This window comes from Epinephelus moara, chromosome 9 (assembly GCF_006386435.1).
Source record: "Epinephelus moara isolate mb chromosome 9, YSFRI_EMoa_1.0, whole genome shotgun sequence".
NCBI classification, from domain to species: Eukaryota; Metazoa; Chordata; class Actinopteri; order Perciformes; family Serranidae; genus Epinephelus; species Epinephelus moara.
In genome coordinates, this window is record NC_065514.1 from 261,849 (window position 1) to 288,502 (window position 26,654).

General features: G+C 42.9%; 2 protein-coding genes across 4 annotated transcripts in view; both read right to left on the minus strand.

Moving 5' to 3' along the window:
* Positions 1 to 26,654, minus strand: part of shroom3 (shroom family member 3) — an 85,935-nt gene that overhangs the window by 49,693 nt on the left and 9,588 nt on the right. For 2 of the 3 annotated variants that reach the window (XM_050053413.1, XM_050053414.1), the window contains exons 2-3: positions 24,655 to 24,809; positions 3,131 to 3,340 (exon numbers count right to left, since the gene is read on the minus strand). In XM_050053413.1, the coding sequence (XP_049909370.1) occupies positions 3,131 to 3,340; positions 24,655 to 24,809 (365 nt within the window). Of the gene's footprint in view, positions 1 to 3,130; positions 3,341 to 18,924; positions 18,964 to 24,654; positions 24,810 to 26,654 lie in introns of those variants that run through there. The other variant, XM_050053416.1, reaches the window with a different exon arrangement.
* The window catches only part of LOC126395751 (uncharacterized), a 58,745-nt gene that overhangs the window by 5,446 nt on the left and 26,645 nt on the right, over positions 1 to 26,654 (minus strand). The window lies entirely within an intron of this gene.

Genomic DNA, 26,654 nt, shown 5'->3' on the forward strand with positions numbered 1-26,654 from the left:
TGTGTGGGTGTGTGTGTGTTGTTGGGGGGGGGGGGGGGGGTGTCAATGTGTATATAATATTTTTGTTGTATGTTTTTATTCTGTGAAGCACATTGTGCTGCATTTTTAATGCATGAAAAGTGCTATACAAATAAAGTTTGATTGATTGATAGAAGCTACAGACGTACTGAGAGCTGAACACACAGAGACTTTTCTCTCTGGTCTCCTGTAGACAGAGGTGAGGAGAGTCTCACAACGCACATGCTTGTTTTGGGGGGAAAACCTTGTGAAGTCTTGCCTGTATGATGTGATGACGGATGAAGCATTGAAGGACATACAGTATGTAGCGGCGGAGTTACAGCTGCCAGGTGAGCAACTCAGCAGCTAGCAAACACTAGTTCAGTAAAATGCACGGACTGAACATCAGAGTGATGTCAAAGACTTTTTCTTTTTAAGTCTAAGCAGCTGGGCTGAGCTGCAGCGACACAGCTACTGAAGACACAGGAGGTGGTTACCATGGCAACGTGAGCCAACTCTGTTTACACTGTTTGTTTCCCTGTTGATGTGAGTTTGAACCCTGAGTCGCAAACACACAACAGGACACAAATAACACTCACACACACGCAAAGGAAGCACAGACAGGACATCCTAACACCAGGGGTGTTGACCTCTTCAACTGACGGCAGTAAACCTGTCACTTATTTGACATCACTTCCTGTTCGACCATCCAACACAGTTTGAAACACAGAGAATTTATGGACACTGGAAGGAATTGTTGACATCCAGCAGACAGGAAGTACAAGTCAGCGACACTGCGGCAGCAGCTACAACTCAGTCACATCTTGTGTGTTCTGTCCGTCCTTCTGTCTTCACACCACTCTTTTTTAAACATTCAGGATTGACACATCCGTAACACTGCATGAAACTTCAGTCCCTTACAGAGATGTCAGTTCATGAAAGCTGGGCAGTGTCCAAACCAACCTAACCTGACTTTGAGACTTCAGGCCTTGCACAAACCGCAAGCTTTGACGGCTGAAATGACACCTGTCGCTAGCAGATTTTATCAGCTGTAGCTCATAAACAGCTCAGATTGGCTCCATGAGCAGGCGTGCAAGAAAATTGTGTTGTGATGTTTTCTTTGTGATGCTGCATCGATTCTCAAAAGCACTATCAATTTTTAATTTATAATCTAATCAGTAGCCAAATGTAACACCATGTTGTGCAACGTTAGCTGTGACTGACGGAGTGTAAACTTTCCCATGTCCAGCAGAGCAGGACTGAGCTGCTATTATTAGCCTAAAATGGAGCGACGCCTGTGAGCTGGTTCAGGCAGTCAGCTCGAGCTGCACTGATTCATGCATCATACCTCACTCTCCATCAATCACCTACAAAACACACCCTCCCAATCTGGCAGAATGTTTGGGCTGTAGAAATTTCCCAGCTCTCCCTCTGCCTCGTCAGTGCCGCTGTTGCCCTGCATCAGTGTTACTGCCTGCTCTGTCAGCCCCACCTCCAGCCCAGCATCCACCTGCAGGCTCCAGCAGAGGAATCAAATCATCACTCTGCAGTATCTCATGTGTAACTGTGGGGAGCGATGAAGCCGCAGTCTAGACGCTAAACTCTTTGTTCTGCTGTTGTGATAAACATTTCAAATGCTAGATGTCTGACTGAACTCTTTAACAGTGGCACCAAGGAGCGGCTCCCACATATACGAGAATTCTACAGAGTGGATGTGCTGGTCGTGAACAGGATTTTCCTCAAGGAAACCCCACAAGACAATGTAGAATTGGCCTTGGGTTACTCTGTAGTAAGCTACTGACCATGCTGAAGACTGCAGCGCACATTAGAGCAGACAAACACACTGTTAAATTCATTTCTGCGCACTTCACACTTCTGCGCTTGTATTTTTACAGTCACTACGTCACATCAGTGGCAGTCCTTGCATATTTGATACCCTAGGCGTGCTTCCACCTGGCGCTAACATCAATATCTCCTTCAAACAGCTGTATTTATTTATGTTTCTCACCAAAAGCTACAGAGTACATTAAACACATCATGAGAACGTTATAATTAACTTTACAAATAGAAATTTTTACTGAATAGAGCTTGAACGCTTCACAATGTAAATTAACGCAACTTCTGTGAGCTGTTCGTTGCGGCCACCGGCTGCTCAGAGGTGACGATAACGTCTTTTTTTTTTCTTTCTCTCCACATCCACTCCCCTCAGTAGTGTAGTGGTAGTTAAGTGGGCACCAGAGAGCTTTTGTCGTTATGACATGATAACAATTCAGCGTGTTTCGGGTTCATGTGACATTGGATAACTCGCTATCTCCCCCAGAGAGCAGGTAAAGTGTAACGAGTTGGAGAGGGGGGTCAGGGGGCGGCATGAACCCAGAAAAAAAACGTCACAGTATAGTCGTTATGTTGTGGTAGCCTTGTGTAATATTTTAAAATAATAGTGGTAATATTATTAGTAAAATATGGTAAAAGATAAACATTTTGATTTATTTTCTTCCCCAATTTGGTGATGGCGCCCTTAGCATTCACCTATACTGCCTACGCCACGGGCCAGCATTGTATCACGTATACGCAAAACATCTAATATCAGAATTTTTGGCCACTATAAGTAATAGAAAATGAAAACCGTGCAGTTTTTCCATTTGTATCAAGCATCAAATACATTGTTTGAGTTAATTTGCCTTATTTGACATCGCACGTCCATCGATGCAACTACTGCACATCGTAATGTCAATGCTGAAACAATATATCCTGCAGCACTAATATCAGAGCTACGTTACGCCAACAACTAACTCACAAAAAATAAATGTGCTGTTATGTTACATTACATGGAGGGTTATTCCTGGAAGATTACTGCAACAATTCATTTTATTGTAAACAAAAAGATTCCACGAGTTTTCCAAAACTTTCAGTGATTTTTACTAATTCCATGACTTTTCCAGGCCTGGAAAATTAGATTACAAAACTCCATGACTTTTCCAGGCTTTTCAATGACCGTTGGAACCCTGTATATATAAAGTGTTGCTCCAACTGTAGTCCAGGACTTTTACATGTGGAGAAATGAAAGCTTGACAGGCCTGCTGTGCTGTTTGAAGGAGGGATTAACTGACGGAGGGTCTCCGCTCTCTCCTACCTGTTCTTGATGCGTAGCTGGACTCCTCCCGCTGAACATGTTCTGCTTCGGTGAGATGACAGTGGTGTTTGTTGTTGTTGTTGTGGTGGTGGTGGTGGTGGTGGTGGAGGTGGTGATACAGATGTAAGAGGAGGAGGAGAAGGAGGAGGAAGAGCAGGGATGGAGGGACGTGAAGAGCCAAACTCCTCGACGTATCCTGGATCAAACTCCCTGAGGAGACAGGCAGACAGTGATGAGCGATGCATCCTCCATCTGTATTATGTTTTGTTTTTATACACTGATAATAATACATAATATATAATATAATAAACAAAGGCCAACCCCTTATAAAGATCAACAACAGGGTCATCAAGAGTCTTGATGCTTTCAGAATATTGTTCCTTTCTGTCTTCCTTTTTGCTTTCTGTGATTTTCCATCCCAGGACAGATAATAGCTAATCTGCTGTACAACCATCACACCTTCAGAATCACCACATGCCTGACAAAATAAACCAGGCCTGCTGGCTTCAGGTCCGACAGGTTCAAACAGGACTATCTGCATAACTTTTTCTGTTTCAATGCCATCACATTCACAGTTTAATCATTTAACAAACAATGTTCACCGCAGTGGCTTACATAGTGTGATTAATCAGCTAAATATGCTGCAGGTCAAAGGTCAAACAGAGGGTATCAATGACAGTGAAGAGGTGAACGTTTAGAGGTCACGGGATCCTGGAAGCAGAGACACTCCTTTGAGTCGTTTTTGTTATTCCAACAAAAAGAGAAGTCACTTACTATCTCTTAAAGTATCTGACTCAGTGAATCACCTGTCTACACACACATCCAGCAGTTATGGAGCAACATTAACATTCAGTAGGAGCCCTTGTGTTTGTGTCCACCTGATGAACATCAGTCCAACATTCACTGTCTTTTAGCTGTTTTTGGTCTCCACCACCTCCTGAGGAACATATCCATCTCTTTAGATGCTAAATGCTCCACCATGTTCACCAGCTCATCTCTAACTGTGTCTGTCTGCTGTTTGCTGCTGAGTGAAAACCTCCACCGTCCAACAACCATCTACCAAAACTATTTTAAATGTTGTATCTTGTCGACTAAGGGCCTGTTTATACGGTTACGTATATTTCTGAAAACGGGTATTTATCTTTGCGTTTGCACCTGTCATTTACACGTAACTGGCGTTTTTCTTGACGAAAACTGAGATTTTCAAAAACGGCTTCCAAAGTGAAAGTTTTTTAAAAAATATCCGTTTCTATGGAGACGTGTAAACAGGATAGACGGAGATTTTGGATGTTGCAACCCAGTTCGCACATGCCCATTAGGCGCCCGGGAACCACAACAACAATGGCGGATATATGCCGGGTTGTTAGCACTTTTGGGACTACTTATGAGCTTACAAATGAACTTAGCATTGCTGCATCAACATCACCGCTACATCGGCGCACAAAGACATCTGCTGTGCCTAATATTAGTAAGTGTGTAGCAGCTAACTATGCTACATAAGGTTAAAATGTAGTTTATCATTGTTTTTATCTCTAGCGCCAAGAGGAAAACAAATCACTGTGCATGTGCAGAACATTCTTCTATGGTGTTTGACATATGGCGTATCGACACCTACTGGCCTGGCATGCTAACTGCAGCAAAAAGCTGCTGTTTTTGCCTTTTTGTGCAAACAGAGATATCGTTTTCACAACTGATCTTTTAAACCCGGATTTCTTTTTGTAAAGGATAAATAAAAATCCATTTTTATTTGTATCGGTATCCGTGTAAACAAGGCCTTAGTCGGTGTGGAAATAAAAATCGTAAAAACAAGACAATGTGGTTTAGCAATCAGCCACAAGACGGACACATCCAATCAGAGAGCTAGTGGCTACGGTCAGGGTAAAGTTACAAATTCATCTTTTTTTAACTTGTTGGATAAATTCAGGAATTTTGATCAATTCAGTTTAAAATTTTGAACACATTTCGGATATTCAATTCAATTTTATTTTATTTTATTTCTATAGCCCAATAACATAAATCACAATTTTTCTCAGAGGACATTACAAAATATGACTCCCTCTGTCCTTGTACCCTTATAGGAGATGAGGAACATCCCCAGAATAGGCCCTTTAACTAGGAAAAAATGGAAGAAATCTCAGGAAGAGCAACTAAGGAGGGATCCCTCTCCCAGAAAGGACAGATGGGCAACAAATATTGTGTGTACAGAACAGACCAACGTAATACACTTAGAGTATAGACACTCCATTCTATGTATGATATGATATAAATTCAGCAGTTGTGGTTCAGCGATTTGTTACTGACTGCAGCGACACAGCTTCCTAAAGCCCTTTTAACACTCCCTGTTAAAGGCAGGAATTTCGCACCTTTATTCCACCTTGCTGCTCTGTATAAAAGGTACAATCCCGGACTGAGGGGACAGAGATGTCTCGCCTTTAAGCCGGCATCGGAGCATCGGAGGTAGTAACAGCGCCTACCCAACGTCTTTGTAAAAGGGACAGCCAGCAGGACAGGAGGGGTGTAAAGTTTTGACGACGTCTTATGTGTGCCACCCACTGCCCGAAGATTTACAAAGCAGCTGGCAGCAGTTAGCAGCTAACTCAAATAACAAGAACAGCCAAATATGTCTGCAAATGGGGAAAACAATGAGGTTCAGGAGCAGATAGCATATCAGCCACCATATAACAGACAGTAAATGATTGGTACTGTCATATTATGCCATTGTCATTGTTTATAAAGCAGTGTTGACGTGTATGTGTCACGTCTCTTTTGCTTTCAGGATGCCGTCATGCTGATTAAAATCACAAGCTGTTGTTTAGTTCTGTGGAAAAAGGCAAAGGTGGCGTAAAGAAGGGACTTGGTAGCGGCCCTGTAGCGCCTGTAGTATAATACAACTCTGACAAATGACTCCTGCATTTCTTTGTGACATGAATGATGGGAGGATTTATTGCAGCACTGCTGTATTGGACAGCATTAGTTTTTATGAGGTGTACCTAATAAACTGGCAACTAAGTGTAAGTGATGAGTGAAGTGACGCCTAACAGATAGTTCAGGTCCCTCTTACTGCAGAGGTATCTGTCTTTAATCAAAGTCAGAGTGTTTCCAGCAGAGACATTTAAACAGAGAGGTGAACACAGGAGACAATACACACCTGACACACACACACACACACACACACACACACACACACACACAGGTGCGCCGATAAAGGCCCATTAAAGTGAAACCTGTTGAGCTGGTCAGAGGAATGTGTGGCAGCCACAACACCCTAAATTCACCTGAACAGGAGGGACGCATTCCACTTTACATCTCATTACACACACACACACACACACACACACACACACACTGCTCTCTCTGTATCTTCTACCTGCTCAGTCGTTTTCAGGTCATTACTCCGACATTCTGAGGTCAACGGCGAGGAGGAAAAGTCTGAATTAATGCCTCCTGACCTGCAGTTGAACTTCAGGCTCTTTACTCAGATTTTGCTCACAGTTATTTTAAACACTACAGGAAGTACAGCAGTCTCCAAATAAACTCTGGAGAAATGTGTCAAGAACATTTCCATTTGATGGAATAGTGCAAATGACAGATTGACACCAATCATATAACGATTACAAAAATCCTATTTTTCTGTGTTTTGTGTCTAAGTGACAAATGTGAACATCAAATTCTGAATTTGGTCTGGTACTGAGCGAGACTGCTGCAGCCAGTAGTGCCAAAACAGGCTGCAATATCACCACATGTTTGCACCGTCACTGCCCTTTCAAGGCAGGAATATCACGCCGTCATGCCGCCTCGCTGTGCTGTATGTAAGGTACGATTGCGGAATGGAACGACAGGGTAGTCTCGCCTATAATCCACCACAGGAAGTAGTAACAGCACCGAAACAGTGTTTGTATGAACAGGACAGGATTGTTGGCATTACAGGCATGACATTTTGACAACATGTTATGCATGTGACCAACCACTGGAGATTTAAAGAGTAGCTGTTAGCAGTTAGCAGCTAACTCAAAGAAGGATAACAGCCGCTGTAAATGTCTGAAATTTAGGAAATCAATGAGATTTGGGAGCTCCTTGCCCTCTGAGCAGAGGTTGAGATCATCCACCATGTAACAGGGACGGTAAATGATTGTTATTGACATGTTAATGCTATTGTTGTTGTTTAGAAATCGTTGCTGACGGGACTTCCAGTGTAGCGACTGATGGAGTAGGACGCGTTTCTCTGAACTCCTGCAACAGCCTTTAAAAATTCTATTTTAGGCACACTTTTTGTATCTTTTCTTGGTGTGTGTTTTCCCCACCACCATAACCTGACCTTAACACCAACTTTTTGCCGATCAAAATGCCTCCAAAAGTTGGAGTTATCTGGCAGTATTACAAACATCCAGTCTGATGTGCGCGCTCTAAAGGACACCGTAAGTGAAATGGAAACATCACTTTCCACCTGCACCGACGACATTACTACGTTACAGGCTGAAGTGGAGCATCTGTCAGCAGATCTGATAAGATTGGACAATAAATGAGAGGATTTGGAGGCGGGATCTCGGCGCAATAACATACGGTTAGTGGGAATTCCCGAGGATTTTTCCACCTCTTCTACTGCTATAGCTATTTCCTCTCTGCTCAAGGAGGCTTTTAAGCTCGGGAAGGAGCCTCTCGCGGACCGCGCTCATCGTACTCTCCAGCCGAAGCCGAAACCCGGAGAGCACCCTCGCTCCATAATGGCTCGTCTACGCTATCATACGGACTGTGTGGACATATTGTGCAGAGCCAGGGCCCAGCAACGGATCAAGATTGGAGACATGAGTTTCTGACACCAGCTCCGTGAGATACCGGGGATATGCTTTGGACTGCTCTACCCGGAGTGCCTCCGGGTTACACACAACGGTGCAGAGAAGGAGTTTAAATCACCAGAAGAGGCCAGCGCATTTATCAGGTCACTCGACACGTAAGAGAACTGAGAAAAGATACACAACACTGATGAAGTAGTGACGCTTCACAATTAATATTGACAGTTATTACTTTTTCAGTTCATATACAGAAATCCTTGCTGACACGTGTTGTGGCTCCCAGCTGCTCCAGTTTTCTCCTCAGTCATTAGTTCAAGGTCCACACAGTTTAATACATCCAGTGTCATACTTGTGTTTGGCCATGTTGTCGACCTAGTTTACTGTCTCTGTCAAGCCACTGTCTGTTAGTCACTTACTCTACAGCAGGAAACAGCACCTAAAAAATGTAGCTCTGTGCTTAAAAATAAAGAATGTTTTTTACAAACAAGACACATTTGCAAGTCACTTGGACCAGCGACCCACCAGTTGGGAGCCACAGTTATATGTCACACTGGAAGCCAATGATGATGATTACATGTCATGCCCGTAACGCCTACTTTGATTGCACCAAACATGCAGTGTATAATTAAACACTGGAGTGGCACGATGCTGCCGTTTGGCTCTGTGTAAAAATGCAAACATGGCATAAAGAAGGGACTTCATAGTGACCTCAAAGTGTCATCTCTGTGTAACAAGGGTTAAGTGTCTGGATCCCTACAGAGATACACATACGTTCCTTTTTATTTAATCAGGAACAGCCCCGAAATCACCAGCGCCAATCCCACCAGACTCCATTGAATTGGTAATGGCGATATCTGAGCTGTTTCTGGTTAAACAAAAAGGATCTTACTCTTTAACACAAAGCTCTATCTCTGTAGGGATCCTTTCCATAATCAGACACCTAGAATAACAATCTGAGCCTGTCAGTGGCAAATATTTGACGGACGAGTCCCCACAAATTCAGTGTGTGAACACGTCTGTGTCACCACAATACAGGCTGGCTCTACACACAGACACGCACACAGAGCAGTTGCCCGGGGAACGGTTTTGTGGCGGTTCGTCCTTGTAATGACTTCTTCCTCTTCTTTTTTCAGCAGAGAAACTCAAACATTCATTAAGCTCGATTACGTCAGCCAACAACAAAAGAGCACAAAGGCAGAGAGTCAGTGGAGATGAATGGAAAAAGACAAAGACAGGGAGAGTGAATGAGAGGAAGAGAGATGGAGGGGAACACCTACAGACAGCCACACAACTGTGATTCACTCGATACATGACAGTGTTCACATCCGTCTGTACCTCCATTTGTCTCTAACTACATTTCAAATTTCAGTCCAACTGTTTTTGTTTATGTTTTAATTTGTTCATTAAAGAAACACTTCACACTTATTTACCTTATGTTAGGTTTTGTTTTAAGTGCATGCCTCCATGGTGAACGAAAAATCCAAAAATGGGGAAAATTGTTGATGAATTAAAGTCATAGGGGTCCACGTTTAACAACAGCAAAACTCTATCAAAACATCTGTTTACAAACTCTCACACAACTCATGCAGTATAAACCACGTCTCATTTATCCAGTCGTATGCTCAGTACTTCCCAAACAGACAGCTCTTTCTGATGGGGAACTGAACTTAAAGTGCTTTCTTTACTGCCAGACTACATTTACAAAAACAGTGATTTTACCTCACTGAACACAGGAGCTGCTGGTCGACCACTGCCTTGATTAGTTAGTTAGTTTGTGTTATTGTTTGACTTTGGTGTTTAAGGCCATGTTTACATGAAAACGATCCACTGAAAATTGTTTCTCATTTTCATTTTGAAAAAAGTTCCGCGTTTAGACGTCAGCGTTTTGATAACAATCGTCGTGCACACGGATCCACAAAAATGACCAAAAACACTGCAGTATACATGCCAGGCCAGTAGCTGGCAGTGTGACGCTTATGCTTCCTTATACAGAGCCACGATGTATAAACAAACAAAATGGCAACAGCACAAACGTTTGTCTGGACGGACGACGAGGTGGAGTTGCTACAGTAAATCTACACTATGATGGGGAAGCGTTGATAAATTCAATAGCAGAGCTCGGGAGTCCGCCATTGTTGTTGTGATGGTCGACTTTCCCGCACATGCCTAGTGACTGGAAGCGTAACGCGCATGTGCGAAAAGTTTCCGTTTTCAGAGGGACTGCATATTGCAAGTTTACATGACAGCGAAGACACCCAAAACGCCGCTGTCGTGTAAACGATCGGTCAAAACGCAACTAAAGTTTACCGTTTTCAGTTGAAATCGTTGTCGTATAAACGGGACCTAAAAGGGTTAGTTTGGAGTCACTAAAGTCGCACAATAACACCAACTGATTAACTGATGTTAGCAGTGGTACACCAGCAGCTCTGGTGTTTGCACAGTAAAATCACTGGTTTTCTCAATGGAGTCTGGCTTCGAAGAGAGCATATGGTGCGTTTCATTTGTACTGGCAAGTCAAATTTTCTGAGTTCCCAGTTGGAAATTTCAGCACTTCCTAAACAGACAGCTCTTTCTGAAGAGGAGCTGAACTTAAAGTGAAACTTATCCTTGTTCTCTTCAAAGCCAGACTCCATTGATGAAAACAGTGATTTTACCTCACTGAACAGAGGCGCTGTTGGTGTACTGCTGCCTTAATCAGTTTGTCTTTGTGTTATTGTGTGACTTTGGTGAATCCGAACTAACCCTTTAAAACACCAAAGTCACAAAATAACACAAACAAACTAACTGACTGAGGCAGCAGCAGATCAGCAGCTCCTTTATTTTAGCAAGGTAAAATTACTGTTTTTGTCAATGGAGTCTGGCTTTGAAGAGAGCAAGGATAGGTTTCACTTTTAGTTCAGTTCCACATCAGAAAGAGCTGTCTGTTTGGGACGTACTGAGCATATGACTGGATAAATGAGACTTGGATTATACTGCACAAGGTGTGTGACAGTTTGTAAATGTATAATTTGATATAGTTTTGCTGTTGTTAAACATGGACCCCTATGACTTTAATTTATCCAGAATCTTCTCAGCTTTTGGATTCTTTGTTCAGGGTGAAGGTATATTAGATAAACAAAGTTTCCTTCACAAGTTCAACATAACACAGGGTGAGTAATTGAAATATGAATTGTCATTGTCAGAAACCAGAATGAAAAAATAAAAATAAAAAAAGACCAACAAACACATGAACTACACTAAAACTAATCATTACTGCAACCATTCAGGTTTCTAGTTCTCTCTGACATGTGTGGGAGAATATTCACACTAACACAACTGATGGAAACAGCAGCATCAAAATCACAACCAAAGCTATGGAGGTCAAAGGTCACAGCACCATGACAATAGCTGGAAAAACATATCTGCTATCACAGAGGTCACTGTTATTGTAGCCAACAACCCTCATCACACAGACACACTGTGACACGCTGCTGATAACTAGGCTGGTATGCTGCGTGACCTCCTAACACTCAGACGCACACTACTCACAGCATTTTGGCATCGTGACTCATCTCCTGCTCTCGACCTTGTTCTTTAAGTCTCTCACCTCCCTGCAGTCTGATTCACTCATCTGAACGGTCCCAGTTAATAATGGTAATGTCTCTAGAAACCTTAACACAAAACACAACGTGTAACAAAGGCACAAACAACACAGCAAAATATCTGTATTACTGGTTCAGGATATTGTTTCCACTGAAAAGTTGTGGATGGTACCAACAGAAGCGTTGGGGTACCTAGCACACAGATCTGGTACTAAAAGGTGGAGCTGTGAACGCTGCAGTCTGATTGGTCAGTAGAGGACGGTCACTCTGCTCAGGGCTGAGTTGTGTCTGGTTTTGAGGCTCATGTAACCACTGTTCATACTGTGGAGAGTTTTATTAGTAAACTGTAACTATAAAATGAAAGGATGTTTTGCTGCCTCTCACAGCAGCTGGAGTCTGAGAAAAAATAACTTCATTCACTGGGCCGACTGCTGGCAACTTTTAAGGTGGAACATTAACTTGTAATGTTACTCAGTGCATGAGTTGATGACTTGAATCCATCAGCACACCTTAAATTTCACTGTGACAACTTTGACCATCACTTTAGTTTTTATATGACACACACTTTTAGTAATGAGTGGATCTTCAAGTGTTATATGTATTAATTTCGTAATCCTCACAATGACAAAAAAAAGCGTCGTGGAGTGTCGTTCCTGTGGGCTCCACTAAACCCCTGAGCTTGCCTGAGAAGGACTAAATGCACAAAGCTGCTATTTTTAAATATCCCATGGAGAGAGACTCTCACTGCAGCCTGTTTCAAGATGACAACGTCCCCGTACACAAAGTCAGGTCAATAAAGAAATAGTTTGGTGTGGAAGAGCTTGACTGGCCTTCACAGAGCTGCGACCTCAATCCCATCCAACACCTTAAGGATGAAGCAGAACGCTGACTGCAGACAGATCCAGAATTTCCCAGTGAGGGGGAAAGAGTTGATCTGCCTCCAGTCCCTTTACAGGTTTTTTTTTACTTCTAAAGGTAGGAAAACCATGTTTAACCAAATAATAGTCAGTAATCAAAGTATGTTCAAACAACATGAGAGGATGATGGTGTACATGCCAGTGGAGTGGAGTGTGGAGTGATTAATCTCTGTGGCTTTAGACAAATCTTTGCCAGGACAAAGGGGCTGAATAAGGGTGGTCAGCTTTGCATTCTGTCTGTGTCACACAAACAAAACAAAGCAAATGCAAATACCAGGACCAGCGCGCAACAGAGGAAGACAGCCGCCAAACCTGCTCGACAAAATACTGACTGACTGACTGACTGACTGCAGAGTGTGGTCACACCGAGGACACCGACAGGACAACACTACCAGGCTGAAAAATACGCACTTTATGATGGTGTCATTAACATGGATGAGACAACTCTCAATGTAAAACCTCCTGACAGTCTACTTTCAGTTTCATAACAGAGGCTCTATAGTAAGAAAACAGCTCCACTGGCTCCACGAGTACCCATCAGCCACCACTGCAGAGTCCTGATGTTTGTCTTCATGCAGAGCAGATGCTTCACTGCCAATATCAGTCTGTTGATTGGTCGATCCACCACTTTGGTTCAGACTGCAACATCTCAACTATTGGATGGACTTCCATCAGGTCAATACTGAACTTGAAGGTGTTTTGTCACTTATCTATGACACAAAGATATTCTTCCTCACAGCATATGAAAGAATATCGTACAATCTGCTGGAGCAACCAACAACAGCATCTTGACACATCTTGACCCAGGATGATGCTTGAATTTTTGGACAGAGTCAGACACAATATGTATAGTTCCTACTGAGTTTTTACATTTTAGGCACAAAGGGAGTTTTAAAACATACGTACATATGTATTCGTCCACTTTGCTATGAAGCCCCTAATAAGACCTGGTGTCACGAATTACCCGTAAAAGTCACATTTCTATTTAAATTATAGCTGCTGCGCAGCGATGGGTCGGGTCCGGGCATTTTTAGGCAATTCTGAGCAACCTCTGGAACCTAAGACGGTCATCTGCCGCTCTGAGCTAATTGGCAAGTAGCAACTCAACAGTGGCTTCACAAATCTAGTAAGCCATTCACTGTTGTGTAGGAAAGCAGCCATCCGTGCATGGAAAGGCAGATTTGAAACCACTGTAAAAAATTCAGTTATTAAGACAAAAATCTGAAAATACACATATTGCATCTAGACAGCATGGAGATGTTGGTAATTTGTTTGTAACAATGATTGATTTGCTCCATAAGTGAAAAACTGATGTTTAAAATTGCCATTTTTACATTGACTCCAATTGTTCACATTAGAGCAAAATTCAAAATGCTGTCAAAAATTCAGTTTTTGAGATAAAATTCTGAAATTTGCCACACATCATCTACCATGACTCTAGAATTTTGTCATTTTTTTCATGAACATTGAAGATTTATTTAGCAAGAATTTGCATGTATATGTTTACAGTACCGTTTACAGTCAAACATTTTGATGCACTGTAGGCTCAATTTTTGATAAATCAAAAATCTGAGAAACATAGTTTTTGTAGGACAGTCTGAAGATGCTCTGTAGCAAGTTTGGTGTCAATTGAGCAAAAATTGTGGGAGGAGATAGGTTTAAGAAGTTTTACAGTTTTTGAAAAAAACAGAGTGATGAACTTCATAATTTTTAATAGGTTTAAATGTACAAAAGTTTCTTCAGTATTGGGGCTACAGTTTGATGAAAGTTGTGAAGTTGTAGCACGTATGGTTGATTTGTTATGAATTTTCAAAGTTTTGAACTTTAGACGCTTGCTGTAGCGCCACCATCAGGACTATTGGCTTGAGTTTACAGCTGAGGATATCTGGCATGAGACTGGACCTTTGTGCAAAGTTTGGTGAGTTTTCACCCATGGGAAGTATGATTTCCTCGGAAGAAGAAAGAAGAAGAAGAACACCTAGGATTACAATAGTGTCCTGGCAGCTGCCCGGACCCTAATAAAGTCCACCTGTGTTAAATCTAAGTGTCACATGATCTCAGTACATAAACACCTGAGCTGAAAGGACCCAGATTCTGCAACACCACTAAGCAACAGGTACCACAAAGCAAGCGGCACCATTAAAACCAAGAGCTCTCAGATCAAGGTTTGGTTCTAAAAAACATATCTGAAACTCTGAACATCCCACTGAGTGCCATTAAATCCATTATCACAAGATGGAAAACATACGGCACCACAGCAAACCTGTCATGAGAGGGTCGCCCATCAAAACTCACGGACCAGGCAAGGAGGGCTTTAATTAGAGACAACAAAGAGACCAGAGATAACCCTGAGGGCAGAGTCTTGCACTGGGTCAGGTACCCTATGGATAAAACCTAAAAAGCTGTGTAACCGGAAAAAAAGTATATATATATTTATATATATATGTATATATAAATTCTCTTGTAAAACTGAACTACATGTGGGCAGGCAGTGGGTGAGAAGAAAGATATATTTTTTATTTTTCAGAATAAAACCAGGTTAAAAGATGTGCAGTATATGTGTAATGTTTTGACATCTAAATTACTATTATCAAGCCGTCATTTTATTTTGAAAGTCAATGACACAAGTCGAACCTTTGACCCCGTCACCAATGTGGAGGACTCCAGCCATGAAACTTGGAGCATCTGGCTACTAAACTATGGATTCATCACCCACCCTCAGCTTTCCATATTTTTCATTCTTCTGTGCACATGTTAAAAAATATTCTTTTACTATAAAAAACGAGTCTATTTTTAGCAGCTCTCAAAGAAGAGCCATAGTGACTTAACATTAAAGAAGCTGTGAGCGGAGAGCCAAGGCCTGCAGAGCATGTTGGAGGCTCCACACCCAGCGGATATTGGAGGACAACCACCAGTGAGCACTCAGCTGTGGGCACCGCAGACCTCTCTCCCTCTGTCTGGTTCTCCATCATGCTCTGCAGGCCCTGGCTCTCCTCTCACCTTCTGTGACTGCATTTCCAGCCCCGGTAAAGCTTCCAACATAGTCCAGGGACCCTGACTTGACTCACAGCTGCCTCACATTATCCCACAGCCTCTTAGCCGCCTCCAACAAGTCCCACTGACCCGGCTGTGCTCTGAGCTCCTCCGCCAGAGAACCAGAATATGAAAAATGTTAAAGTTACTGATGTACAGTGTAAAGCTCTGCAGAGATATACACATCAACCTAAGCTCAGTGACCGTGTGAGCTCTTCTTCTGGCACCATCCTCAGAACAAACTTCACATTTTTAGCTACTGGTGTCGCTCTAAGAATATCTTCATCATCACTATTTTGTTCTTTATCTATTGCAGCCTTTAGCAGAAATGTGACCCAGCAGAGTTAAGACTGTCTGCTCTGACACACAATATGCCTTTATGACAAGCACTAAAAATGATGCTTGCACTTTGAGCAGCCTTTGCTCCTGTCTGTCGTTTCCTCCTTGTGCCTTGAGGAAAACAAAACACTCTTCATGTGTAACGTTACACCAGTTAAGTGCACACTGCTGCTTACTGCGGATTAAAGGACAAAACAGTGGAAAAACAGCTGCAAGGTGCAACGCAAGGAGGAATACAGGCAACACACACACACACACACTCTGCACTAACACACACCCAGAGCACAGGTGAGGGCTGATAATCTTTCCTCACCCATGAGGACAGCTAGTGTCAGGTAACACACTCGCTACACACATGCTACACACCATCCACCCACTCTCAAAAAAATGTGAGTGGTCAGTCAGGCTTCCTTCGCTCACCACTTTGAAACCTCAGATCACTTAGTATCCCACCCAGACTCCATCTGAGAGCACGACAGACACATCCGCTGACAGGACTTCAAAGGAATGGTCCAACATTTTGGGCGATACTCTTCCTCACTTTCTTAGTGTGAGATGAGGCAATCAGTATCAATCTAATGTCTGTGGGTTAAGTCAGCATCTGGTTAGCCTAGCTTAGCATAAAGACTGGAAGCAGGGGGAAACAGCTAGCCGGGCTCTGTCCAAAGTCAAATATACACCTGCAACAACCCAATCGCCAGAATAAATGTTGTCATATGTGTTTCTGCACACCACAGGTACACAGCATTTGCACGTCATTATGTAGCGAACATTTTGAAACTTAAGTTTCTTTACGTTTAAACACTGCTGTGATTAATGTGTGGCTATGCTAAGGTTAGGTTTATATTCAAAGAGATCATGTTTTGGCTTAAAACACCTGCTTTTAGTGACACAATCACATGTGGAAACGCAGCCAATGTCTCACTTAAAAAATACCAGGCTTTGGTGTCACAGTCAGAGGGAGATACACCGCTAATGTCTTGATAATAAATGCCCAATTTTGGAGGTACAATCCCCTCTGGAAATACCATTCATTTTTCGCTAAAAAACACCCACTTTTGATTGCACAAATGCGGCTGGAAATGCAGCATAAGTCTTAGGAAAAAAAACTTGTTGTGATGGCTCAATCGCCGCAAGAAATGTTGCTGATGTCTTGCTAAAACACACCAAGGTTTGGTGGGACAATTGCAGCTGGAAATGGCACCTATGTCTTGCTAAAAAACACTCGCTTTTAGCGGCACAATCATAGCTGGAAATACGTTGATGCCTCACTAAAACACACTGCCATCTAGTGGCACAATTGCTGCTAGAAATGCTGCCAATGTCTCGCTAAAACACAACCACTTTTAGGGGCACAATTGCCACTGGAAATGCTGCCGATGTCTCGCTAAAACACACCCAGTTTTGGTGGGACAATTGCTGCTGGAAATTCCACTGATGTCTTGCTAAAAAACACCTGCTTCAGATTGCACGATTCCCGCTGGAAATGCAGCTGATACTCTTGGCTCTAAAAAACTTTTACTGCTTGTATGTACATTTGTATTGACTATGGATGTGACAACACTGCATTTCAAATACACAGCTTTTGGGGACACAATCACCACTGGAAATTCCTCTGATGTCTCACTAAAAAAAACATCCACTTTTGGGGGTGTGAGACTGACCAGTCTTGTTGTTGGTTGGTCTCAAACAGTGGTTAACGGCCGCCATCTCGTATAAGTATATCCACCAAACAGAGAAATGTCAGCACTTCATCAATCGACCACAACATGGTTTTGCAGGGTGACATTTTTTGTCAGTAGCTTGGCTATTTAAAAACAGAAGATTTCTGCAGGATGTCACACTAGTGGTGATTCTCTCTGACCAATCAGTGGTCCGCAGTGTTTTAACCAAGCCGGGCTGAAAAATTAAGCCAATGTGGAAGTGCCAAAAACGACAGTCTTCACAGGCTGGCTCCAAGAGCAAGTTAGTGCCTGCAGACCCCCGTGTTAAAATGTCCAAGTTTGCAGCCTCGCACAACAAACAGTTTTGGTCTCCTTACATAATTTCCCACTTTATGACAACTTTTCGAGGGGTGACATTTTATATAACTCACCCACTGAATGTTATTAAGGCTTCAATGTATGCATAAAGGGTGTGTCCACTTCGCATGAAAGGATGTCTGCGAAGCGTCACATAGTTTGTGAGTCAGATCCACTCCTTGCTCGTCCAGACTTTTATCCACACATGGTCACTTCTGGCTCCAAAACACCAAGATGGCGACGACCGTGCTGCCAAACACAAGGCTTCAAAACAGGAGTCCACACCAAAGGGTGTCCATTATGTTCATTAAATCCACTGTTTAGTATCTGCTCAGTTTGCTTGGAACCTCGACCCAGATGATACCAACGTACCATCCACAACTTTTGCTAATGGAAACCAAGGAGAAGTCGAGTTGAGTAGAGCAGAGGTCAAAGGTCAGTGTTGTCAGTGATACCCACACAGGGGTTTTACAACCAATGACAGGATCCAAGAAAAACATTTATGACTCTCCAAATAGAGCCAGAAAACACTTGTTACCAGTAACAAACTGCATTCCTACATGTTGATGCCTTTAGACATTTTAATTCAGCCAAGCCCAGCAGCCTGAAACGGGTGTGACCTGCTGAAGCCTGTTGGCCTAAAATTGTTGTCAAGTGTTGTCACACAATATCCACAGCTTGTTTTGATCTCCTGACACTCAATCAAAAAGATTTTCCTGGATCGGAATATGAATGATTTTATGTTTTTCTTCAGCCGCACAGTTGCATTTTCAGAAATCACTAAAGGATAATTCTGGATTAGTTCAACTTTGGTCTTGTTTTTGTAGTTTTGTTGATTATTTCTAAGTGTACAAAGATATATGCTGAGTTATGACAGCACTAAGAAGAAATCTGATAGGTCAGGAAACAGATCAGTCAGACGATAAGACAATAACAACAATAAAATGACAGTAAAGTTAACTTCATGACACAGTATGTATCAGGACAGTTTCTATCATCACGCCGTCCATCTTTACTTGAAGACTGATTCATGCTCGAGCGTGATTCGTTCTCAGTCCATTAAATAAACTCACTAAAAACACACCAGTGAAACACACATTTTGACAGACTTACAGCTCTGAGTGGCAGCTCCTCAGATAACTCTGGTTTGCTTCCTGCTTGTTGTGGCATGACTTTCTCTCACTGAGTGTCTCTACCTCTCTCTTTACTACTCTGCTCTCAGCCAATCAGGGCTCACCTGAAGGCACCAATCAGAGGGAGCGCAGCAGGTATGGAGGAGAGAGGGAGGTGTGGCTGTGTCTGGCAGGTGTGATGGTGTCAACGTCACACACACCTTTTGTCTAACTGACACAGAGGATGGAGGACAACTGTACAGCCAGCGAGCACCTGCCACAGTCACACACACACCTCTATAACACCTGCTGAATAGCGTACCCTTACACACACACACACACACACACAGACTTCGGCCCTTCTGCAGCCGTAGCCACCAGTTCAATCCCATAAATCTTTATTGTCCCTGAGAGGCTGTTACTCTGCAGCAGCAGGAGGAGATCTGACGGAGTGTGAGGAGGAAGCCATGACAGAGAAGAGCGAGGCAGAGGAAGTGTAGCTCACAAAAGAGGAAACCATTTAAAGGAGATCCACTCATCACAGAACAGCTAAATTCCACCTTCCAACAAGTCCACAGCTATCTGATGTACATGTTATTTAAAGAGATGAGAAACTGGATGCGTTATTTGGAGTGAAGTAAGTCAGGTTCACAGTCTCACAGACAGTAGGTGCATATACAGGGACCCTAATATCCCATTAATAAACTGAGTAATTACACAATCAGAATAAAAATTCCTCATGTAACCACCTCAGTTGGAAGAGACGAAAATTAGCTAGCCACCCCACCTCCCTCCGCCTAACTCCCTGCTGCTGTCGACAGCTTCTCCAGGAAGAGAGGCAGCGTCAGCTCTAGAGGTGAATCTTAGGTTGGCAGCACTGGGACTAACTTGCGTAACAGCAGCAACAGAAAGTTTGCGTAGTCGGGGCAGGGCGGTCACCTGGTACAAAGGTTTACCCTGGCTGGATTCCGGTTGCTGCGGCCACTGACTTGGGGACAGTCTCCTGAGCTGCTAACTGCTCTTCTTCCAGTGGACACATAGTCTCGCCACCAGACAATCAGAGATCTCCACCTTCTGATAGTGTGGGGACACTCCTTTCTAAAATGTGTTTAACACACCGACGAAAACGGCTGGCAACAAAGCAACGCCTCTTGCATTTTTGAAAAGGACACACAGAGCTTGAAAATGGATGCCGAGAGATTTAACTTCGTTTTATCAAACGTGTGCTCATCCGTGAAGAAAATATTTTTTCCAGTGGATGTCTTAGTTACAACATGATTGAGCTAACTGGAGTAGTTTCATGTCGTAACTGGCAACGGGAGGCTTTTAACAGATGACGTCCTGATGTTAGCTTTGCTGCTGCTGTTAGCTGTCCCTGTCAGCTGCAGCCACTGATGCTTTCTAGAAATCGTGATTTCCCAAAACTGAATAAATACACACATAGCAACACAAAACTGCTTTGCTAGCTCAATCATAGATATCAGCTGGAAAAAAAAAATTTTCACAGACCGTTTAATGAGTTATTACCTATTACAGACACTGCTAACGGCTAAGAAATAGTAATGTTTGTTCAATCATTGTGTTTATAGACTTTACAAANAGTTTTTTAAAACTCTGAAATTGTATTCGCCCATCTAAACACAAAATCAGGGAGAAAGACATCAGTCTTTAGTTAAGCAAAGCGTCTAAAGACTGACTTGTGAGTCTAGTGGACACACTGTGATTCGAGGCTCTAGCTAACGTTAGCCACATAAACATGAAGCTGCAGCTTAGCAGAAGGCTAAATATAACTATAAGCAAAATAGGCTTTGCCAATATTGACACTTGTTGAATTTTGTTCAGTCTCAGACTCTCTTTTTGAGAAGTCCGTCTTCCTTTTTTGGGTTGCTTTGCAGTGTAGGCAGTTGTTGCCATTGCTGGAATAGCAACTTTCTCTGCAGAATTCTCCGCCATTGAATCAGGCTTTCACCATCTGAAAGGACATGCACGCACATCTGTACTTGTACAACAGCCAATAGAAACACCCTCTCTCTGAAATGACCTGTGATTGGCCAGCCTCCCATCAAAGCCGAGATTTTCTAAAGCCTGAAAACAGAGCCAACAGGAGGTGCAGGAGTCCAGTTTTCTCTCAGTCCACTTAAATTACAATATGCTCAAAGATTATCATCAGATTTTTGCCCCTGCTTTAAACACTCAACAGTTTAAACGAGGTCACCTTCAGATTCTGGATCAGTTTGGGATGAATACAGTGACTATAGCAACATGTTTTGCTCCCAACTGCAGCAACAGTGTTCTGACTTTGCTACCACCCTGACTCATCCCCATGACTGTGTTCCTCTCCATAGCAACAGCAGCTGATGCTCATGGGTATTGCAGTTTTTGGCACCCTATCCACCCATCACACTGACAGAGAAAACACGATCTCTCAGAAGTGACGCTGAAATAAATCAAACTGTTAAACGTCACATGCTTAATTTATTTTCAGACTTCTGTGTGTCTGTGATGACTCTCCACAAAACAGTAATTTTACTGAATTAATTTCCTGTCCCAGCTACTGTTATCTTGACTAATATTGTCAGTATGAGACATGTGGTGTGTGCTGCAGCTGTCAGTCACATATTGTGTGTACAAACAGCTTTTCCTGCAAAATATGAGCCTGCATTTTTCTGCCAGGAATTGAAACTTAAGCAGGGCACTACAGTCCAAAGGTGAATGCGGCCCAGTAATGCAGCCTGCTGCACAGCCCACTGCACATGGCAACAACATGCAAATCAAGGTCCACTGTTTAAACCTCCTCGTCTGCTGCAGTAGAAGCAAAACAAACACAATGTCTACTTTTATAAAACACACCTGAGAGCTGTCGACTTCTCGTGGTTCCCCATCAGATTCTAGCTGGAAGCCGATCAGACCAAAACACGCCGCTGCTCTCTGCTCGCCTGGAGGAGAAATTCTCACGCCTTCCCTGCTCACCACACCTTCCCATAATGCCATGTGTGCCTCTACACCTGTCCTGCAGTGAGTGTGTGTGTGTGTGTGTGTGTGTGTGTGTGTGTGTGTGTGTGTGTGTGTGTTTGTGTCTGAAGTCTAAAGTCCTGTATTGTGTCATGCCTCTCACGCGTCTTCCAGTAAATAAAAGCCGCAGTAGCAACAGCAGCATTGCAAGCAGTCACACCCCAAACCCAAATACCTGGCTTTGTACTGGGCAAGGCAGCGAGCTGAATGCTAAAACAGATGCTTTGTAACTGACTAATTGTGTTCCTCTCCACAATGCTGAACAGACCTGATTAATATCTTTCCATCACTGTCCTGAAACTCGTTATTTCAACACTGATTTGACTGATTTAATAATGTGGTGTCTACTTGTTAGCCCATTATACAGCTTAACACCTGATTAAAATGCTATCTAAACTAGCTAAGAAAGCTAACATTAGCATCTGTCTAACAAAGCTAACCTCAGGTCAAACTGTTAATTCAGCGGTTTGTCTCCCTTGGGCAACACGCAAGTGACGTCACTGGTTGGTGTCAGCCATAAATATAAACCAACATGTTAAAAAATGGCGGCTCCAGCAAGGAACAAGCTAACTAGCTAGCGGTTAGCTGAGTATAAGCAAGCTCACGTGGGCATGTGGCTCAGTGTTTTGGAGCAGGAACAAGAACAAGTCTAAAGCTGTCTCACAGTTTGGAAATAAATCTACCTCATCAAACATAATCTAAATAAAAAACACAACTGAATCGACCAAAAGATAAACAACATGCTGCTCTCTGTTTACAGCCTCACTGGTACGAAGAAAGAAGGAGGTGAATTTCAGGACGTATGAGTTCACTATTACTCTCTAATTAACCCTATAATGTGTAATAATCAGTAATGGCAGCACTAGTGATGAATGATGAGCGATAACAGGTGATCAAGAGTGTTATCCTGCCTGTGTGTGTGTGCGTGTGTGTGTGTGTGTGTTAATTCCAGACAACCAGCTCTGATTTGGACTATGAACCAGGATGTGGAGTAGAATCCTGACCAGTTACAGATTACACTGGTAACCAGGAAGGTGGGGGAGGTAGAAGGGAACTCCCGAAGGTGTCAATCATGTCAGTGATGAATACCATTTGAAAACCATTCAAAAGTGTCATGTGTGAACGTATGAGTCATTAGTCATTAGTCATTAGTGTTTGTTTAATGAAATCCAAAAATATGAAAAATGCTTCAACAGGTGTTTTCCCCTTGTTGCTAAATTTCCTGCTTGTCATTCATTACCCATCAGCCACAGGGGCTCTGTGAACCTCTCTGTGTCTCTCTTTCACACACTTGAGTTCTGCTAACCGACCTCAACCCGACTGGGTTCAGGCCATTAGTAGAAATATTCAAGGTCAGTTGTCTTTGGATTTGACCAAGTGAGCCTTGGTCACTTACACTTACAGGCGGACCGTGGTCCGAGTCTTGACCCAGACGCCGTCCTGTACCAGACCTATGACCAGTAAATTATTAAGCGATTTAAAATTTTGATGGGGCGCTTCTATTTTAACCGGTGCAACTTTTCTAGTCATTACAGCACCGGTTTAGCTGCTCAGGAAACGCACAGACCAATTGCATGCGAGTTAAGCCATCCCACGTGACGCCACCCAGCCAATCAAATCTCTGCATTCCAGGCGATTAACATGGCAACTCTGTGTATATGGCCAGACAGGAGAGGTGAGAAGCGAGTGATAAACAAAAATATGATAGAAAAATAGAAAGACAGAAATATAGAAAAGAAAGAAAGTGATACAGGGAATGAAGACAGAAGCAAGTGAACGAGGGACGGAGAGAAACACAGAGGAAGAGAGGAGTGGTTGATCTCCAAGCAGATTTAGCCCTGAAAGAGCAGTTTGAAAGAACTGACTCTGCCACTTTCTGGATCCAAATGGTCTCTGAGACAGCTTTCCCAGGTCTGAGGAAAGTAGCCCTGTACATCTTGACCATGTGTGACATACAGCTGTGAGGCAGCTTTCTCCACAATATGGTTCCGGGCTCACCAATGAGCACCTGCACATGTGTATGAGAGTGGCCCTGACACCATTCCAGTCCAGATTTAAAATCCTGGCAGGACAAACTCGAGCCCAGGTCTCTCACTGAACAACAAAAAGTGGGGGAGTGGGAAAAGAGGTAAAGAAAGAGAAGCTGTAAAACTGTTCAATTGTTATTTATTTATTTTGAAAGTTCAATTTTTCAAAAACGATTTTATTTTTAAATGCATATCTGTATAGTTCAGTGTTAAGTGACAATTAATATTGTCGAAGTGCTTTTGAATGGTACTTTCTTTACTTGATTTGATAGATTTTGGTTACTGTCAGATGTTGATACAGCTACTAGGCTACTTCAGTATATATCACACTAAATCATAACAGTTCGACACTATGATGCTCCGGACCTTTGCGTAAGGAAATTTTCTCTAACTGAACCTTCTTGAATTTTAGTTGAATACCCCTGATGTAGAGGGTCAAACCAGGAACCCTCTTGCTGTGAGGTGACAATGCTAACCACTGCACCACCGTGCCGCACTAATGCACAGCATTCACAAATCATCTCATTTTAGAAAAATGAGTGTTCATTAAAACGTCTCTATTTATAGCTGAGACTTTATCCCTTCATTTTCTGCTGCTTAGAATAACTAACATAAATTATGCCACAGAAATATGGCAGAGAGTGACGAGTACAACAAACCCAGTCTTCCTGCAATAAAGTCACAGTCTGTACCTGCGGACGGTGAGCTGCAGCGTCTTGTACGATCCTTTGACCAGAGCGATGGCCTCCTGTCTGTATCCAGTCAGCTCCACCTCGTTGATGACGATGATCTCATCCCCGACCAGCAGAGGCTGCTCCAAGCTGTCCGCCTTGCCGCCCTCCTCCACCTGCACAGACACAAATACAAACACCTCAGGACAGGCTTACTGAGACAGCCGAAATGTGCGTGTATTTAGCCAATGATTTACTAAAGCACCAGCTCATTATGCAGTCAGGTCCTGACCTCGAATGAAGGAGAGCTCTGTAGGTGAACACCGCCAAGCTCATAAAAGAAATAACGGAGTGACCTCAGAGGTCTTCTGGGTTCATACTGCCGTCCTGCCTTCCCTCTAGTCTTTGTGCTAAACCAGGCCAAACATGTCCTACAGTATCTCTGTACTGCGCACACAGTGATGAAACTTGTTGAGTCACACTTACTGTGGCAGCTGTTATCAGGGTTTCTATTGTTCTGGTAGGTAGGAAACACTTGATGTGCGTGATATGTAGAGGGTCACTGTCGGCTGTTTGCCTGGTGGCTTTGTCTTTCTCACATCCTGTCTGTCGCTCTTTCTTTATGGGGTTCTATTTTAAGAAAAAGTACAAAATTCGGATGGTGTTTCACCTGGTCCCACCCTCATATGTTAAGACTCGCTAGTGCTCATCACGCCGACATGTCGAGGTCGGACACAGTTAGAGGCAAAGAGGTCATGATTAGGGTTAGACAGCCAATCACAGCATAGAGGGGCAGGATATGTGGAACACTCTTGGGAAAGACAAAGCCATTTCTAATGAAGCGGTGCAGGAATGAGTCCTACGAGTGAGCATGTTTGCACTTCCGGTTCCATTGTCTCAAAATCAATGAAGTTTTTTTGAATGGGTTTTTGGTGAGATGCCTGGAATAAGGTCTGTGGTTAACACAAGTTTAAGAGACTTCTACGTTTTGTTCTACACAGTGGTGTAAGGTAAGCCCAGGTCAGACCCAAGACTCAAAAACCATGAAAGGTGGTGTTCATTTGTCAGGATTATCTTGCTGAGTAAAACATGTAAGTTACAAGAACTTTTACTCCGATCCAAAATCGGGTGGATAAATTCCGATTGGCTTTTTGTCAAGGGAACCAGGATGACGCAAGCTTCCAGGATCGCCCACAAAAACGTCATCCCTGCAATAGTGTATTAAATTGACTGTTTACTAAACCCCTCCCCAGCTGTGATTGGCTAATCATCTTAGCAATCATAACCAAACATACAGGATGTGTAAGAATTGGATTAAACTTTGTCTTAGCTTTAGCATAATGTTAGCCTGTCCGGCTAACGTGTTTTTTTTACCTAAAGTAGTGACCAAGGGTTACTTCCAATGTCAAGAGTTGCTATACCATTTCAATTAGAGGTTATCTCAGGAAAAAACCCATTCATGACTGGAACATCAACTTCGTGGGAGCCAAGATGCTAGGATTACAGAATTTAGGCTAACGTTAGCAACTTAACTGGGTTGCCACAAAGTTATGACAGCTAAACATTTCCAGTATTTAGAATTGAAGCAACTTGCTAAAGGTAAATTTGCATTCTGCACTTGCACTTATGTTTCCAAAACCTTTTAGCCTGTTAGCTAGGCTGACCAAACGTCCTCTTTTGCCCGGACATGTCCACTTTTCACGTCCCGAAACAAGCTGAGTGTCCCCAAACATCAACCAGCAGCACTGTTACCAATATAAACTACACACAAGTTTGAAAATCTCGGGGTAGCAACAATAACTAAGACGGTAGAGGTGTAGCTGAGGGTCAGCTGCATGTTTGGGTTTTTTTTGTGATAGTTGTGCGAAGTATTCAAAATGCTTCACATTCAATTTACAGACACGTTTCCTTTAAGTTTGTCATCAATCGTACATTATTGTTGTCTAAAGTGATGATGATTCAACTGTAACTCCCAGTCTGACACACACACACACACACACACACACACACACACACACACA